Source organism: Leptinotarsa decemlineata, unplaced genomic scaffold (genome assembly GCF_025532065.1).
Source record: "Leptinotarsa decemlineata unplaced genomic scaffold, Ldec_3_MD MMD2_P_RNA_scaffold_9, whole genome shotgun sequence".
Classification (NCBI taxonomy): Eukaryota; Metazoa; Arthropoda; class Insecta; order Coleoptera; family Chrysomelidae; genus Leptinotarsa; species Leptinotarsa decemlineata.
The window spans coordinates 2,202,804-2,222,293 of record NW_027412536.1 but is presented as its reverse complement, the minus strand read 5'-3'; the positions used below and the strand labels follow the sequence as shown (position 1 = coordinate 2,222,293).

The 19,490-nt window shown below is 35.9% G+C and overlaps 1 protein-coding gene across 8 annotated transcripts in view; it reads right to left on the bottom strand.

Moving 5' to 3' along the window:
• Positions 1 to 19,490, bottom strand: part of LOC111512194 (receptor-type guanylate cyclase Gyc76C) — a 343,637-nt gene that overhangs the window by 94,487 nt on the left and 229,660 nt on the right. For 6 of the 8 annotated variants that reach the window (XM_074170390.1, XM_074170389.1, XM_074170393.1 and 3 more), the window contains one exon: positions 16,635 to 17,147. The exons of 1 other annotated variant lie outside the window; for it this stretch is intronic. In XM_074170390.1, the coding sequence (XP_074026491.1) occupies positions 16,635 to 17,111 (477 nt within the window). In that variant the 5' untranslated portion in view covers positions 17,112 to 17,147. Of the gene's footprint in view, positions 1 to 1,551; positions 1,603 to 16,634; positions 17,148 to 19,490 lie in introns of those variants that run through there. One more of the 8 variants, XM_074170395.1, reaches the window with a different exon arrangement.

Sequence of the window (19,490 nt, the reverse complement as noted above, 5' to 3'; positions counted from 1 at the left end):
AAGATTAACATCATACCCATTGAGAAATTACATTTATGTGAAGGTATGACATTTGTCACACCAAAAAAATCCCATACATGTCAACTTTTTTCATCAATTTATACGTTCAATTCATTGCTTTGCATTCATTTTTACTTAAGTATAATTTGTGATGTTAATGAATGGCGAAAAAATACACAACTCAATAAATTATAGGCCCTGAAGAAACTTCCCATTAGAAGCGAAAGCTTGGCAAAGTAGAGCAGAGTTTTGATTTTGATTAACGACTGAAGGGTAGTATATGTAAGATAGGGTTCAACGGGACTTTCAGTCAGATTTCACAAATCGTCAAGCTTTCGTCTCTGAATAGGACTTCGTCAGGACGCCGAAATGAATTACAATAGATAAGAAGTGAAAAATGGACAATACTCACAAGTAATCTAAATTTTACAATTGAAAATTGAATATTGATGATTTTTTTACAAAATTGGCACTTTGGTTTTAATAATGTCATACTTTTCAGATATCTGATATCAGTAACGTTATCTTCAAAGCTTACCTACTGTAATGAAATTATCATTGAAAAGATTTTTATTTCATAAATGCTCAATGAATGAATTTCATACAACGTGTTACTATTTTGAATTGTGAATATTACCGAGATTTATCTATATCTAGTAAATAATTGTAAATTATACTTAGATTTTCAATGTCTGATTTGTTTTTCATATTATTAGGATTTTTGTTGATTAGGACCATTTCGTGAGAAAGCCTTTTCTGAATATAAAACTTTTGCTTGATCAAATTTAATTTTGTGTCCTGTTGAGCTAGTGCATATGCATTTTTGTTTAATCTTGTATCACTTTTGTATGAAGTTATTCTGCTTGATAATGTCTCGGAATTCTGGAAATTCTGGTCAATCTAGGCGTGATTTCTGTAATGAGACGATAATCGTAAAAAACATTAATTTGGCCCAGATTCACTCGTTAATTAGTAATCAATTGTAATAAGTCATTGATACTATATTATTTTGTGAATAATTAAATTGTCTGTGTTAGGAATCACACGTTAAAAGGTAAGACCTCGTTAGTCCTCAGCTCGCACAATTTTCGCAACTTCTGAGAGTTGATGTTCGTATGGGGGCGATAGCTGATTAACGGAAAAACAAATTTTAAACAGATTTTTTTTTAAACTGAACTTTGTAGAAATAGGTCGTATAAAACCTGCCATGGAAATCACTGTGAAAAGTATTTAGGATTAGTTTTCATTCGTTTAATCATGTTCATTTTTATTGACTGCCTGTGGTACGCCAGTTAATTCATATATCTGCCCGAGTGCTTTCTGTACCAGTCGATGATAATCATATTTGTTGGAGTGCGATTAAATTCAGGGTGCTATTCTTAGACACTAAATTTATTCGCACCAAAATTGAGGGAATGAAGCGAACTAGTCACCATATACAAATGGCGGTCGCGGATCCCATCCGCGGTAAAAACTCCTGTGGATCTGAAGCCGCGGATCAAACAAAAATGTCTCCAATTATCCCAACCTACTTTGCCACAATTCACCTACCTTGTAGAATATTGTTGGGAGCCAATTCAACTCCATTATCTGTCCAATTACTTTCGACATCAAGTGATATCCTAGCAATACAGCGGAGATTTTTTCGGAATTCATGTACTCTTATATAATGAGTGAGGTTCAGGATAGCAGCTTGGTTTTCATATGATTCGGTTTTGGGGGGGAGGCGTCCAACACTACTCCCACTTCTCGGCCTATACGTTCATGACAGCTCAGTCGAATTCAGTATTTCTATTTTCTAACAGTAAATGACATTATGCCTTTTCCAAAAGATATAGTATGTCACGGTTATTGACCTGAGTCACACATCAACCCATGTACGTGTCGAGAAATCCAACCCCTCCTCCGAAGAGGAAAAATGCGAGTTAAACTTCTTCAATAGACCACCACCAATGCTACAAATATTTCAAAATTATATGCAGAAATATGTGTATTTCCAAAAATATCTGCACAAAATGTTGGGCGATGATTTGTGAATTACCAATCCAAGGTTGTTCATTCTGTGACCGATATACAACAGATTGTTGGAACGATTCATGTACTATAGCTAGAAGTGGTTGGGAATTGTGTGAAACTGTCAGCCATTTCCACCCCAACAGGGTTACCCACTTTAGAGATTGTTGGTGTCTAATCCGATAGAAGCAGATCGAAAGACGAGAAATCCGCGGTAATCGTATACCAACATACACCCAGCGGAACAACCTGCTGATGGAAACTATAACTCATATCATTATATGTTGAATTATAAAATGAATAAATCGACTGCTACAATATTACATTTTACGGATTTCGAAACTATGTATTCACTAAATGATAATAAATTCCAGAGTTATACAAAATCTATTATAAAAATCCAGTTTGTTAAATTCTCTTTCATTTCTCATCAAGTACAATGATGATGCTATCACACTGATGAACTTCCAATGATCTGTGAGATGTGATGTTCGGAGAATCCCAGCCACTTTACATATAGTCGACGTCCTTTTCTTTTCAATTCCATTCAGTAGAAATAACCTTTGATTGGCTGTCCATTAACATCTTCGAGCGCATAAGTTATAGGTTCTGTACAAATTTTGAAAAGTTCAGTTGTGAAGTTTGCCCTTTTTTCGAATACGCTTTTATATTTACTGATTCGCACCAGTTCTCCAATTTTAAATTCACTTTTCTCACGTTTTCCATGCTGCTTCTTATATCCTGCATAAACTACCAATTTCGTGTATGGTTCACCTTTGCATGCTTCATATCGAATAACTTTATTGTTATATTCATTGGTAATTGCAGGGGTATGTGAAGACCTAGAAATGAAAACTCTTTATGAAGGCAACTCTTCAACGTTCTGATAACTCGTACAGCAATTGCAGCCTTCTTGGTACTATATGTTGAATAACGATTGATATGGTGCACCTTCATTAGTGATGAGAATTACGGTACTCAGTGCCATGATCAGATAGAAGGTTTCTTGGAGCATATGTGGTACCTTTGAGCACACCTGTCATTACCGCAGTAACTGAATCCGCAGTTTCATTTCACATCAACCTCGACCATACATATTTCGAATAACAACTGATCACTGTATCTATGCATTGTGTACCTATAACCTTTATTTTGTTCAGCGTATGGTTGCATTTCCATTAAATCAATCTGCCACAAATCCGAAAAATCACTTATTATTGTCTTTCGTCGGGGAAAATTTCGACTCACCGTCTTATGTAGCTCACCCATAACCTACCTATTTCGGATCTCATTTCATTTTTTTATGGCAGAAGTCGGTTCTAACCAAGCGGTTGAGGCTAATTGTCCATTTCCCCAGTATTGAGATGGTACTTTCGAGGTTGACTGCTCAACTTTAACAGCTTGCTCATCTACAGTATCAACTCGCTCAACTACTTTATCAATTCGCTTATCACTTTGCTCAGCTGAAGTGGTGATGGCGTTTATATTCTTATCCATGGTGAATCGCAGTTCGGTTATTCTTGATTCAAAGAACGCTATACATCTCATATCACTGATGCGACGGATTTTTGGACAGCACTCAAGGTTAATTTCTTGGTTTCCCTAATAAAATCATCGATATAATATCCTCTGGTGACCGAATCTTTACTGGCAACGGGTCAACTTCGCGATATCGCGAAAATACTTCCTGGAGACACTTTCATGAATATCATATTCATATAGTTTTGGAGTACCCTGACATTGGAGTAGCGATACTTCTAACGCCTCTTTTGAATATGATTTTATTATCGATAAAGTCTACGTCAGCCGCACCCATTTGTAATTTTTCCGTTTCTGGGTGGATGCGAATCCCGAAGACTGGATTATGAGAAATTTTCTGATAGTAACTTTTGTATGCGCTTTTTCACCTCCACCAGTTATCGTGTATGCTTCTTAGTCTGGACTTCTCGTTGAGGAGGAAGGCGTTTTCATAAAAAAGCCTTTTTGGCATTATTTTCCCTGTGCCTATCTTCAGATTCTTCGATTTTAAGCTGGGGTGTACTTTTGACTATAGCTAGCGAAGAATGGTGAAACACTTTTTTCTCAAGTTTTTGGTATTATTTTCGGTGCACCAGTGTTGGTCAATATTTCTTACAATGAAACTCGAAATGATATCATCAATTCCGGGTTTGGCTCTCGATGGTTCCACTATTTTGACCGCGTTATCATCAGCGAAAGTTAAAATCTCAAACATTTGATGAGAGCTACTACTTTACGTAAGCACTCATATTTGGGCTGATAATAAGAGTCCAAATAAAAAAAAACATTTGTAAATCGCAACCCAAGAGGGTGAGTGAGCAGAAAAATCATGACATTCGTTATTCCTCAGTTTGAATGTCCGATAATGAGACCTCTAAGGGATACTGGGTGTAGAAGGCCATGACGTTGTTTACCACCACCTCCAGATCCACTTTCCACTTTTTCATCACAATTATCGATTATTTTGCTTAACAATGCGCATTGTATGGCAGTTGGAGACTTTATAAGCAGGGTCACTTGTTGGATCCTTTATTTAAATGGGGATCAGCAGCCGACGCAGGTGTGCTCAGTTAGGGTCAAATAAATCGGGTAGACTAATAGTAATCATCGATAATCTATCATTTGAATTGCACTTGCCAGGTTATCAGTGTTGTGGACTTGGTACGAAATTACAGAGGTGATGAAAAGTGGTGATCCGGACGTCAATAAGTTGGATTTCGCAATTAAAGGGTACAACATCGCATACTCGCAGATTCCAGGCGATCTTTTGTATCAAGGGAAAACGTCGAATTGGTATGTGGTGTGAATCAACGCAGTCCATTCCCCATTCCAGTCTAATATTAAACCAAAAAAATTCGAAGCGTTTGATTATTGAATCGCCAAGGCCGGGGGTAGCGAATTCAAAAACAGAAATACCAGAAAGGCTACTGAAATTGCGTTAAAAGCAGCACGCAAATATACTGAGGGTGCAGGTGGAAAACAAAATCTGTGCACCTCGAATAATACCAATCCCAAAATTTGGTGATAATCAACCGCGTTGGACAGTTTACCTTGTACTTACTACAGCTGGCACGATCAAAGCAGTCCAAGCAGCATGGGCGAGTAGGGAGCAATTGGGCGAGTAGAGAACAATTGGGCGAGTAGGGAGCAATTGGGCGAGGTAAACCGCCATAATAGACACATAGAGGCAATCGCTCTAGGTAAGAGTAGTAGAGGGATCTACTTGATGCCCTATCATTAAGGTTTGGGGTTATATCTCAAGGCTCAAATTACAAAAAACTCTTAGAATCGCTACTTCAAATATTCCTCTGTGACGTTGACCTTAAGTAGTATGCCAGAAAAATGGCAATTTCGTATTTTCGTGTAGTATTCATACGTGACGATCTGCCAAAAGCAGGACTTCATCGATATCAATAGGCTATAGTCCATTTGTATGGTCGACATCGACCGGGGACGCATTGGGTAGCATACCGAAAAAGCGTTGTCTTAGTAAAATACTTTGATAGTTTCGGGCGATTCAGTACCACCAAAAGAACTGATTCGCTGTTATTTTCGTGGTTTGGGACCAGCCAATACTATTCTTTATAACTATGAACGTCAGAAGCAATTCAACACAGTGTGGTGTGGTGATTTGTTTCTGAAGTTTATTCAGAATGTGGCATGGAAATGACACCAATGCATCAGAAGAATGAGTCATTCATTGTTCACATATTCCAGAGAACGAAAAACGAGTGAAGAACAACTCGCTGGTATGCTTGCTCAAAGAGATGTTAATTGGGTGTGCATTACATGAAACTGCATCAGTATGGGATAAGCTGCTACGAAACCTACAAAATGATATAGACGTCTTAAAGTATCAGTACTGTCAGGACCATTACAATGATTTCAGCAGTGCTTCCGATGTGAATGATGATCCACCTACGAAAAAAAATTATTGTTTTTATTGTGAAGTAAAGTGAATGATGTGAATGTAATCACATATAATGGAATTAATGAATTGGATAGACCACCTAGAAGGCTTCAATTACACCACAATTTCAGCTGCCAAAATAAAATGAAGTGAATCAGTGAAAATGCATCAGTCATGTCACGTACGTTTTCATTATCGGGATACTCCAGCGAGTTGAGCGCCAAGCCATCGAATTGGATACCGACAGTAATTATGGTCTGAGGCATATGAAATCAATGAAATCAATAAGGTGATGCAAAAATTCATCAAATCCAAATAAATGCAACCGGAAAATTGGGTTGAGGAGAATATAGACGGGGTATTTCTCGTACATGCAAACAACAACACGCTGAAATGCGAAATGCAGTTGAAAAATTACATCCATCTCAAACATAAACAGTGTATGCTTGAGGAAGCTATTTTATAGGGAAACACTTGTCGCGGTTTTTGTAAAACCCTTTATAGTGAAAATCATACAATAAAGTGTATTAATTAGTTTTTCGATATGGATTTTCATCAAGAATCGGCCAGTTCTAATTCAAATTGGATGATAATGGTAATCTCATCGATTCCAATGGTGAAAATTATAAAAATTATCATTTTACATATATTGATTCACAATATAAAATGTGTAGAGAAAAACATCGATAAGTTTAGTCGCAGAACTTCACCTCACGGAACCAGTGTTCTGTAAGGAAAACCTAGAGTTGATTTCAGATCAACTTCCCATGGAAACTTCGATATGGAAAACAAACGTTTAAATAATATAGCAAAGCCTGAAGAGAGTACGGATCGTGTTACTTGTGGATATGTTGGTTTTCACATCTCAAAGATGATGGGAGATCTTAATTTCAATATTGATGCAATAATTTGAAATTAGATGAAGTATACAGGGCTTTTCATGATGAGCGTTAATTAGCCGTTTCTGACAAACTATTTAACGGATCAACCTGAAAATTTCACAGTATGCATAAATCAATATGACCTACACGCCTAAAAATATTTCAGACGAAGCGGCGTTGTCGCTTCTACTATAACGTAGCGGCTTCTTTGATTTTTCAAATGGAACACCCCATATATAATATCATATTATGATTCATTATTACTTTGTCAACAAATTCATATATTATTTCCCTATACCTATCTATTACCGTTCAGAAGATATAAATTAATTTCGATATTTTTTTTACCAAACATGAAGTTTTATAAATGCTGATAATCTTGAACTCTCTTGCACTAAAACGATCAAATTTGAAATAAAGTGGAGTGATACTATGAGGATCTTCACTACGAGTCATATTTTCATTTGCCTTCAAAAAATGCAGATACTTCGATCTCATGAAAAAATGACTGGAACTCATTTTTTTTTAAATGGAACACCCTGTATATTTCAACATTTTTGAGCTCTACATCCAATTTCAGATAAACTTTGTTCAGATAATACTATTTCTATTTTGATCCGTTTTCGAGATAAACTGTTTCAAGCGGAAACTGACGTGGTTTTTTTGCTCGTTTTTTTGAATTCAGCACTTATATTCAACATTTTTTTATACTAAATAATATTTCTTTTTGATCGAGTTTTTTAGCCTCAGATCAGACAATTCGAAATTGGTATGTACCTACCTTAAAAAAAGTTACAATTTGTATACATTGAGGTATTGGTCTCTAACGTACAACAGTACACATTAATATTTTTTAATAGTGTGCTTTGGAAAAATAAATAAACCAATTATTTAACGTCAGACTTTCGTTGGTGGTTTTGACTGATTGTGATAGCTACCAATTATAATAGAATTAGGTTACAGTAATGAAGATTTCTTGAATTTATTAATAATTTATGGTGAGTGCAATAGAATTGCAAGTAGAACATGTCGAGTATTTCATGAAAGATATCCACAACTTCCGAAGCCGAATAATAATGTGATAAATCGACTACTAAAAAACTGTAGGTTTAATGGAACCTTCCGTCCAAAAATCATTCGTAAGAAGACTAAAGTGGATGATGATGACAATGGTATAACAGTTTTGGAATACTTTCATGCATTTCCAAATGCTTCTCTGCACGAGGCTGAACGCGAGATAGGTATACCCTACATGACAATTTGTCGAATTCTCAATAAGCATAAATGGCATCCCTATAAGTTCTACTGTGTCCAACATTTGAAAGAGACTGATTTACCTCGTAGAGTGGAATTCTTTGAATGGTTACTTGTCAAGACTCAAGAGCATGAACATTTCCTTAACATTATCATATGGACAGATGAGGCCAAGTTCACAAAATATTGAGTTTTCAATAGACACAACAGTCATTATTGGGCTCCAGAAAATCCCCATGTTGTCCGTCAAAGGGGTATTCAAGAAAGATGGCAATTCAATGTATAAAGAATGAGTCAATTTTTTATATCGAGTTTTATGATGATAATTTGAATGCATCAAAATATGAAGATTTACTGAGGAATGGAATTCAAATGATTTTAAATAATAGACCAGGAAGAGAACGTGTATGGTACCAAATGGATGGTGCTCCACCCCATAATTTTCATTCAGTCAGCGAAGCTTAACCGAAATCTTCGAAGACAGATGGATTGGTAATAATGGACCTTTTCGTTGGCCTCCTAGAACACCAGATGGCAATCCATTAGATTATTTCGTGTGGTGTTTCATTGAAAATATGGTTTACTCTACTCCAATAACAACAATGGAAGATATGAAATGGAGAGTTACAACTGCTTTCAATAGTTTGACTCCAGACTTGATCAGAAGCGCTACACATGACAATCTTTTGAAGAGATTATATGTTTGTTTAAGTAGAGGTGGAGATGTGTTTGAACATATTCTGAAATACAATGACGATTAAATTAACTCATTAATTTATGGGTTTATTATTTTCAGTTCGTGTTTCAGCGTTAATAAAACTATTGTTTGAAGAGAAGTTTCATTCGATGGTTGAGGAGTATTTTAATAAGTATCTTTTCATTGTATTATCTGTGACTAATTGAGAAACATCAAAAGAAATCTGTTTTACAAAAATGAGTGATGAACAAGGAAACCATGTCAATTTCCGTTTGAAACAGTTTATCTCGAAAACGGTTCAAAATAGAAATATGATATCGATACAAAGTTAATCTAAAATTGGATGTAGAGCTCAAAAATGTTGAAATATACAGGGTGTTCCATTTAAAAAAAAATGAGTTCCAGTCATTTTTTCATGAGATCGAAGTATCTGCATTTTTTGAAGACCCTGTATGAGGCAAATGAAAATATGACTCGGAGTGAAGATCCTCATAGTATCACTCCACTCCATTTCAAATTTGATCGTTTTAGTGCAAGAGAGTTCGAGATTATCAGCATTTATAAAAGTTCATGTTTGGTAAAAAAATATCGAAATTAATTTTTATCTTCTAAACGGTAATAGATAGGTATAGGGAAATAGTATATGAATTTGTTGACAGAGTGATAATGAATCATAATATGATATTATATACAGGGTATTCCATTTGAAAAATAAAAAAAGCCGCTACTTTATAGTAGAAGCGACAACGCCGCTTCACCTAAAATATTTTAGGCGTGTAGGTCATATTGACTTATGCATACTGTGGAATTTTCAGGTTGATCCGTTGAATAGTTTGACAGAAACGGCTAATTAACGCTCATCATGAAAAGCCCTGTATGGACATTCTCTATCAGTCACAGAAGATCTCTTTACGTTTCGATTTGAATTAGTAGAATTTGAAAAAAGTGTGAGCATTTGGAAAAATATATCAAATCAATGCAATCCGATTTGAAAAAAAAACCCTTACAAGCATTCAAAAAAATTGAGCTTAAATAATCGTGAGTGATGACCAATTTCATCTATGAGATTGTGGGATTGTGCTTCAATAGCCAACAATTGCAACAGAGGCAGCAGTTGACTCAGCATAATGTATTTGGTGAAGAATATGATCATAAGCAACGCAATTGACAAAGACAAAAGGTCGAATCATTCCACGTGCATCCGCCAAACGATCAAGATATAGGAAGAGCGCCAATAGCTTAAACTTTCTCAAATCTATAGATTTGAAGCTGCAATATGAACACAAGTTGTAATATAGCTGCCATCACCGCGAGTGATACACTGGAGGTACTCGAGGAGCCCATGTTCGACCATCTCCTAATTAGTCTCCATGAACATATGTATAAGCCATATGGTTCATCATATTATAAGAATTCGAACGAAATCGGAATCTATTATTCGATGAAATTTGATGTGAAATGGGTGGCGAGCAAGTGGTTGTTGTTCGAAAACCTAGTATAACCACCAAATTCATTACTTCCTTGAGAATAATAAGCAAGATATGTTGGATCTTGTCAGCCATGTATTAAGCGGTAAATTAACTTTCTTTTTTTCTTTCTTAAGTATCTCATGGGTTTTGCTGAAGATTACAACGAAGAAATATTGAATGTAAGCGAAAGACTCCTAAAATCTGAAACTCTTGAACCGCATCAATAAAAAAGTAACAATGCCAAAGTGAAGGTGGCTTATCGCATGCGGATTCTTTATGATTTAACATCACTTTGTGATGTAACCTAAATACATTATGATCGGCCTCCAAAACACAGACCAATCTGAAAGTATGACAAAGAATATGACAAAATTCATAAATGTGAGTATTATTAACATTCATCTATCTTTGAACTTTAAAGTATACCCAATATCCATATGAGCGCTGGAATGTGGATTTCGACAAGAAATTAGACTCACCAGCCTATTATGCATATCAAAATTTTCAACGCAGCTACTACGATAGAGCTGTGAGTGAACCAATGATAGATATTGGCAGCTTTCGCAATAACCTACTATTCATTATCGACTACTCCCACCAACCCGATACTATGAAGACATCCATTGTCGATACCAAAATAGAGTTAGGAACACGTAATGCCAAGTTTCCGGCACACACCAGAGTATATGTACTCATCCTTCACAATGCGTTTTTGTCTTATAATGCTCTTGGAAAAAACACCCCCTGCAACCCCTTTCATTATTTAGATTAAAAAATTAGTTCTGTATGAAACGAAAGTAATCGACGTATATGGTTTTCGATTTTGTCACGGAAAATAACACCCTGTGCAACCCTTTATATTATTTAGATTGAAAAAATCATATCTACAGAAAAAATAGTGCTGCTGGCGATACTTTGCATAGAACAATAATATTCAAGTTTGATTTGAAAGGGGTATATTTTTAGGATAGAATAATTTGTGCATGAAGATGGAGGTAAAAAGACAAAACCATTCTTTCCTAAAAATTAATCTATCCAAAAAATATACCCCTTTCAATTCAATCGTGGCTGGGATTTATTCAAATTAATTACGTACAGTCATCGATGACATGAGTAGATTGACATAAAGTCGTAATTTTATGAATGGAGTGTTTTTTAAACTGTTATTGGTTGCAGGGGATGAATTTCTCCGCGACAAAATCGAGGATCGTATAGGTTTTATAAAATACGCCGTATACTTTCGTTTCATGTGAAAATATCCTCAGCCGCACCTTTTTTTTCAGAAGATAATAATAATAATAATAATAATCGTCTTTATTGTTACCCAGCTATAGTTACATACAAATATTTAAATAAATTAGAGAGCTAGTTGCTGACATAACAAAAGGCGAAGTTCAACTTAGCACAAGTGCTACTGAGATGTTTTCAATCGAAATAATATGAAGGGGTGCAGGAGATGCAATTTTCCGCGACAAAATCGAGGTATTATAGAACACATTGAAAAATATTGTTTCATGTGAAAATATCACCAGCAACACTATTTTTCCAGAAGATATGATTTTTCCAATCAATATAATATGGGTTGCGGAGGTTGGAGTTTTTTCTGCGACAAAATATAGGACATTTTGAATTTTATTGTTTCATACATATTTCTTCAATCATATTTGATCGAATTGATATCAATTTCACGTAATGAAATTTTATAAGAAATTGAAACTGTATCTGTGGAAAGACGGTACAATAATATCTATTATTTTATTCGGGGCTATAGGTGAAATTCAATTTGTCTTTACTAAATTTGGAACTGACAACAAAAATCCCTAAATACAAATTTTCATAGCTAGCCATGAAATGAATGTTCTAAAAGACAAATTTTCACGGCTAGCCATGAATTTTAACGACTAATGGTGGTTTATTGCCCTCCTCTCCGTTAGTGGTTTTCTCTAATTTATGGCCGAAACGCACAGCTGTCTTGAAAATGGTAATTTCAAATAATACATTCCGAATATAGTGATATTAAGGCATGGAAATATAGAATACAAGCGATCGTCCCGCCTCCGCACAGGTGCAATGCTGATACTAAATTAAAATTCACCCAGCGGAAATTAAAGGGCATGGAGAAACATTGATGAAAAGGTACCTTTATCTTATGAATGCGCTTTTTTTACCCGCGGCTTGCGCCTCAGTTGGAATATTTGAAATTCCTTTCTTATTGCAAATCTACAAAATAAAACGAACCTACATACAAAATTTCAGTCTCCGAAAATATAGCGGTATGGAGAAACAGTGATGAAAAAGTAATTTTAATATGTGAACGCGCCCCTTTCATCACTATACCTGGCCAGGTATATGCTCTAGCACACCAAACCAGCTGTGGAGTCAACATAAATACGCGTTACGCAGTCGTAATATCCAGTCATCGGATATAGTAACTCAGAATGCTGCCTTTCGCGACAGCGAAACGTCAGGAAGAAATTCTAAAACTCTACAGCCTTCAAAACCGGAAAATAGAGATACTGAAAACCACAGCCGCGAAAGCCTTAACCATTTTGTAACTTCAGAAGTTATTTAGCTTCTTTTGACCCTAATTCGATTTTCCAACTTTTGTACATTTGCGGTCTATTTATACATCGACTTTTAATTTTGAATAACTTGACAAAAATCCAAGTGTGTACCATCTGGCAATTTTAAGGCCACTCAATCCATCCGCGTCTACCGATAAACCTTAGCAGTTATTTTGAACCTTCGCGAACATTGTGTGCATAGTGTGGGGGTTGCACTATTATGTTGCAAGCATATACTTTCATTTGGTAAGTTAGGAATTTTAGAGTTTGGAAAAACATCAGCATTTCTTCAAAATTGTAAGTGAGCCTTTCATGTAACATTTCTTTTGCTAAAATAAGATCCAATAATCCTGTCGTTCATTGTTCCTGCACAGTTATCAAGTTTCTGAGAGTGCCAATATTTTGCAGTTTTGTCAATTCACTGAACCATCTAGGCAAAACGTAGCCTTAGTGAAAAAGTCGTCCGCATGCTTGCTCGTACGCGCTCATGCACGTACGCACACATTCGCCATCACAATCATACGCAAGAAGCTCAAAGTTTACAACGTAACCGTCACGATTACAATGTCAGCCAACGGCGTCCATAGCGGTAACCGGTGTGACAATAATATTCATTTAACCAACTCATGCGAACTTACTCGTGTTATGTGTACTGTACTGTAACTTACTAGCAAAGTTATATTGACATTCAAGTGCATGGAATACAGGGTGACCCTTGACTTCCTCTTTTCCTCTCGGGAATGTATAGATGGGGTCAAAATATCACCAGTACTTCATATAACTTTTTTTCCTAAAAGTCTTCGTAACCAAGTTACGGGCCCTCGAAGTTACAAAATGAAAAATGTTTTTCTTTGATAACTTTTCAAGTGAATATTCAAAATCATCAAAATTTTGGTAATTGACTAAACAAATGAATTCCGTCGATGAGCTTTTATGCAGGAGTCAGTTGTTTTGCTACAAAGTCAGGAACGGACTACCCCCGATGGTCCACACCCCAAAACTTTGAAATGACAGATATTTTTCAATATTTTTCAACAAAATAAGGTTACTTGGACAATTTTATGAATAAAAGTACTCGTGTGGAAAGTCGATCGGAGCAACGAGTCTTGATAAAAATGTAGTTCTACTCGACGACATCAAACCCGCTCGTCCACCATTATTTGAAATGAATAATTATCAAAGCAGAAATAATAATGATAACGTTAATTCAACAACATTTATAACAGGAATAATACAAAGTATGCTAAAATGAAGTCGTAAACAAAAAGTACAGTACCTATATGGAAGTTTAAGTCACAATTGTGATAGCAGATATTTTTTCAAAAGAAATATCAAGTTCTGTAGATCCGTGGTGTTTTTAAACTAACAAGCTACTCCACTATGAAATATCGAATTCATTCCATATTTTGTATGTACATAATACGTGTGAAATAATCACGTTTCGTGTTGATCAGTTATCTGAATCTCATGAAACTCAACATTCGAATGTTTCAAATTCTTCTTCACAGCTAAACTGTTGAGAAGTTTCACTGATAATTATAATTTCATGGGAGAAATTCTTTAACACGAATCTAAATTTAGCTGAAAAAACGCACATCGGAAAAAATATTTACTATACTAATAAAAAGCAAACGAATGAACTACAAAAACGGCTGCACATGATCAGGTGAAAAATATCCAGGGAATAATTATGTTCCATTTCTTTCACAGATGTTGACAAAAAAACCTTTTAGAAAGTTTTGATAAAAAATGAGAAACTGGAATGCGATTTTGTTTTGTTGAGTGGTGCGTTGTCATATGACTATCATTGTATTGTCAATATTCTATAGGATATTTTGAATTTTTCTGATATGGCCGAACAGTTTACATTCAATGAATATGCAGATATGCATGTATTTTATGGACGAGCATTTTGTAATGCTGCAGAAGCTCGTCGTCTGTATTCCGAGCATTTTCCCAATCGAACGGTACCGTCAAGAGAAACATTCGAGTGTGTCGATCGCAGCTTGAGGGAGACAGGTATGTAATAATTGATAATTAATTTGAGCACGTTGTTTTATTTCGATATTATTGTAGGTACAGTTTTGCCAAAACGAGGTGGTGAGGGCGCTCCTAGGACCGTTGCACGTACCGTTGTATTGGAGGAAAATATTTTGGAAGCCGTCGCTGATGATCCTTCAATGAGCATCAGAAATCTATCAGAACAGTTCCATACATCCAAGTCCACTATTCATAGAATAATTAGGGAACAACTGCTTCACCCATTTCACATCCAGAAGGTACATGCCATGACACCTCAAGATTTTCCAGCACGACTGGAATATGCCAATTGGTTCATGGATAGGCAAAGAGAGGAATGACTTTTATTAATCGAGTTTTATCCACTGATGAAGCAGGTTTCAGTAGAGATGGAGTTATCAACTCTCATAATCTCCATATATGGGCCGAAGAAAATCCCCATGGGATATTGCAAACCAAACACCAACGGAAATTCAACGTGAATGTTTGGGCTGGTTTGGAAACCATCTTATAGGACCATTCGTTCTACAGGACCGATTGAATGGAGAACGTTATATGGAGTTCATTCAGAACGATTTGAATGGACTTTTGGAACATGTTCCATTGCAAACCCGAAGAGATATGTGGTTTATGCATGATGGCGCTCCTCCTCATTTTAGTTTGATTGTGCGTGACCATCTGAACCATATTTTCCACAATAGATGGATTGGTAGAGGTGGGCCATATTCATGGCCATCGCGGTCTCCGGATTCAAATCCATTGGATTTCTTTCTGTGGGGGCATCTAAAAAGCCTTGTTTACGCTACACCTATTCATAGAATAACATTACATTGTGAAGCCATACGAAACGACCCTGGAATGCTATTTCAAGTACAGAGAGGGTGTCTTCGCAGACTAAGAAAATGTATAGAGAGAAGGTGGTCATATCGAGCAGTTTCTGTAGCGGATTTTTCATTTCTGTTTGATCTTGAGGCTCTTGAGTTTCGTTAGTTAAACGTGTTTGCATTATAAAAATTCGTTATGAACATTTTACCTATCATTTCCATTTTCCTTAAAAACTAATATTTTCGAATAATGGTAGACATCTCAGGATAAATGTTGTTGAATTAACGTTATCATTATTATTTCTGCTTTGATAATTATTCATTTCAAATAATGGTGGACGAGCGGGTTTGATGTCGTCGAGTGAAACTACATTTTTATCAAGACTCGTTGCTCCGATCGACTTTCCACACGAGTATTTTTATTCATAAAATTGTCCAAGTAACCTTAATTTGTTGAAAAATATTGAAAAATATCTGTCATTTCAAAGTTTTGGGGTGTGGACCATCGGGGGTAGTCCGTTCCTGACTTTGTAGCAAAACAACTGACTTCTGCATGAAAGCTCATCGAAGGAATTCATTTGTTTAGTCAATTACCAAAATTTGGATGATTTTGAATATTCACTTGAAAAGTTATCAAAGAAAAACATTTTTCATTTTGTAACTTCGAGGGCCCGTTACTTGGTAACGAAGGATTTTAGGAAAAAAAGTTATATGAAGTACTGGTGATATTTTGACCCCATCTATACATTCCCGAGAGGAAAAGAGGAAGTCCAGGGACACCCTGTATATGCATGCAAGGTTTATTTTCCTTCGCGGAAATTGGGATGAAGCGTAGTATTGAATCAATTTGTACGTCATTGAAAACACGGTACGTCATTGAAACACGGTACGTCATTGAAAACACGGTACGTCATTGAAAACACGATAGTGTTTTCACTTATGGCTTCAATTTTCTATGGAACAAAGCTTTTTTGAAATGACTCACCTCGTCTAACGCCATTTTAATGGCTCCAGAAATCAACAATCCTTGTCTGTCCGCAAATTCACCCTTTACCGCTGCTAAATATCCCACAGTCAATTTTTTTTTCTTAAATGAAGACTCGATTAGCTCAGTCTTGAGGTTTCTCACATCTTTATAATAATTCCCATGGTAATCAGCTCCTATCATGTTATGGTACACATCTTTGTAACTGTCCGAAACGGAAATATTTTCCTTATTTTCAACTTGCGGTAAGTGATTAGAGCGAAAATTTCCCCAATTATAAAAACTGGTCGTTGAGTGGGGATGGCTGTTGAGCGGTGAAGTGTGAAGGCCAGTTGGTTGAGGTTCACGGCGGAAGCTTGTCGTAGCAGTAGTAGTAACGTCATCCTCTGTCGTGTGTGAAGTGACGGCAATGACAGTAGATGAGATACCGAGGATACTCAACAGCGCGACCAGCAGAGAAGCCAGGCCTAGGCGCATGGCCAGGCTCCTCCCTTACCGAAACTCCAGGATCACCTGCAACAACCAATAATCACAAATTACGACTTACACAAACGAAATAGAAAAATAGAAAAAAAAGAATGTTTCAATCGATCAATTGAGCGGATCTCCATAAAAACAATGATTTATTATCATAGAATTACTATTATTTTCTTTTATTTTATTTTCTTAGAGATACTTAATCTGAAATTGTTTAGTGTATATCCTGCGGACGTTAATAGTTCCTTTTCCCCTCTTAACTTTCGAATGGGACAAGATATTAAAGTGGGGCCAATTTTTTTTTAAAGATTTATGTTCACTACTTTTTGATAAAAAAACAGTAGTGTGACATGAGTTGCCGACGAAAAGGGAGTTTTCTGTGGCATTTTATATGAAAGGTATTTTGATTCTATATACAATGACTTTCACATTTATGAATTCAGATAACCGGTTGCATATTTATTGGGACTCAGAATTTCGTAACTCCACCACCCTATGTCATATTTTTTTAAATGAAGGTTTTTTGGAATGATGAATAAATTAGTAACATCTTTTGCAATGGATAAGTGTTAATTTTAAGTGCATAAAACGATAGCATTTTATTTTAACCGTACTGTTTCAGGTTGTGTAACGTTAACCCGTAAAATAACAGAAATGTGCTTTTTTGTCAAATAACTAGGATTGATTTTATTCTAAATTCGGTTCATTTCCGTAAATAATTTTTTTCTCCCAACTTTGTGTAACCTGTGGTAACTAACTTCTGTTTCAATCCTCTATTGGTTATAAAGTTACGAATTATCATTTTTCTAGTCTCCAATTCATAAACCAATAACCTCGCAGCCGATTATCCAAATGTAAAACAGTGAAGGTCGTTGTTAGATCATTGAAATAATTTCTCGAGCGAAGGGTCACAAGACCCCCTTTCTATTTGAAAAAAAGTTAATTGCGCCCTTTCTGTTGTGGTTGACGTCACACCATTGGCTTTCTTTTATCAAAAAGTACTAAAATGATTTCTTTCCATACAAATCTTGTACGACTTTCATACTTTGCCTGTTTCAAAAATAAAAGGGGTGAAGACAATTTACGTCCGCATTGTATACGTAGATTCAATAATAGTATATTATGTAACGATTATGTAATGATGGTTTCACACGGTTTAGCGAGTGTATTTTTTATATTCGTAAAAATTGGGTGACACTTTGAAACTGAAAGCTTCCTTTGATCCCCGGAACTTATGAAATAGTACCTTCGTTCTCAGGGCTGCCAACACTCCCTCTTTCAATTGGAAATCTTCAAGGTATTTCGGAAGTCTCCTGACTCGGCTAGGTCCAGGTTGGAAAATAATCTTTTCAACCTGCTGTGATATTTTCCTAGACTATTCGCTTTCTTGTTGATTCATTTGCTTATCTTCATTTGATATAATCAGCAGTTCCATCTTGACATCAAAAGAGTGCATTAAAATGACAAACGGTAAAACCTACATTTTCAGAACTCTTGGTATATCTCTTCCTAATCTGATTGACGTGTACTCTTACTAGTTTATGAGGATTCTCTAGTAATACTTCGTACATCATCTTTCCAATCTTATTATTGATCTTTCCAGCTTTCCAGTCGAGCACATTCTTGCGATGAACCTAATAAATGGTGTCCCCAACTTTGAATTTGGAATAATGGTTTCCATAATTATTGTGAAAGTATGGTTCTCGAGATGGTAGTTGAAGATCAAAGACCGTTCTAATTTTTCTACCCGTGTGTTTTTCAGCTGGCGATTTCCTGCTTGGTGTGTATCGATATGGAGTTGTTCGATATGTTAATAAGAATATTTGACTTGACTGACCTAATGTCTGTCCTTTCCTTTTAATATTCTTCAGAGCCCTCTTAAGATGTCGACGAATCGTTCAGCTTATCCATCCGATTGAGGGAAGTACGGTGTTGTTTTTAAGTGTTCAATAACACGTAAAAACAACAAAAATATTTGAATTGTTCACTGAAGAATTATTGGGTATCATTATCAGACACGAGTGTTTGTGGGTTTCTAAACTTTGATTGTGAATGAACTTCTTATATTTTTCGTGCTGAACACCTCTGGCCATTCAGAGTAGGCGTCTACAACAATGAAGAAATATTCTGCATCCAACGGACCAGCAAAGTCCATGTGAATTCGTTGCCTCGGTTTCGTTTGTACGCCTGTGGCGTAGACCAGGATAAAAAATAATTTTTAGTGGTGATCTTGCTGCCTCAGCACAGCTCGCACATTTTCGAATAAAACTTTGGATATCTGTAAAAACACGTAACTTCTTCATGTTTTCTATTCCAGGATGACCTTAGTGTAAGTATTGCAGAATGCGTTTATGAAAAGTTGTTGGAATAACAACATGT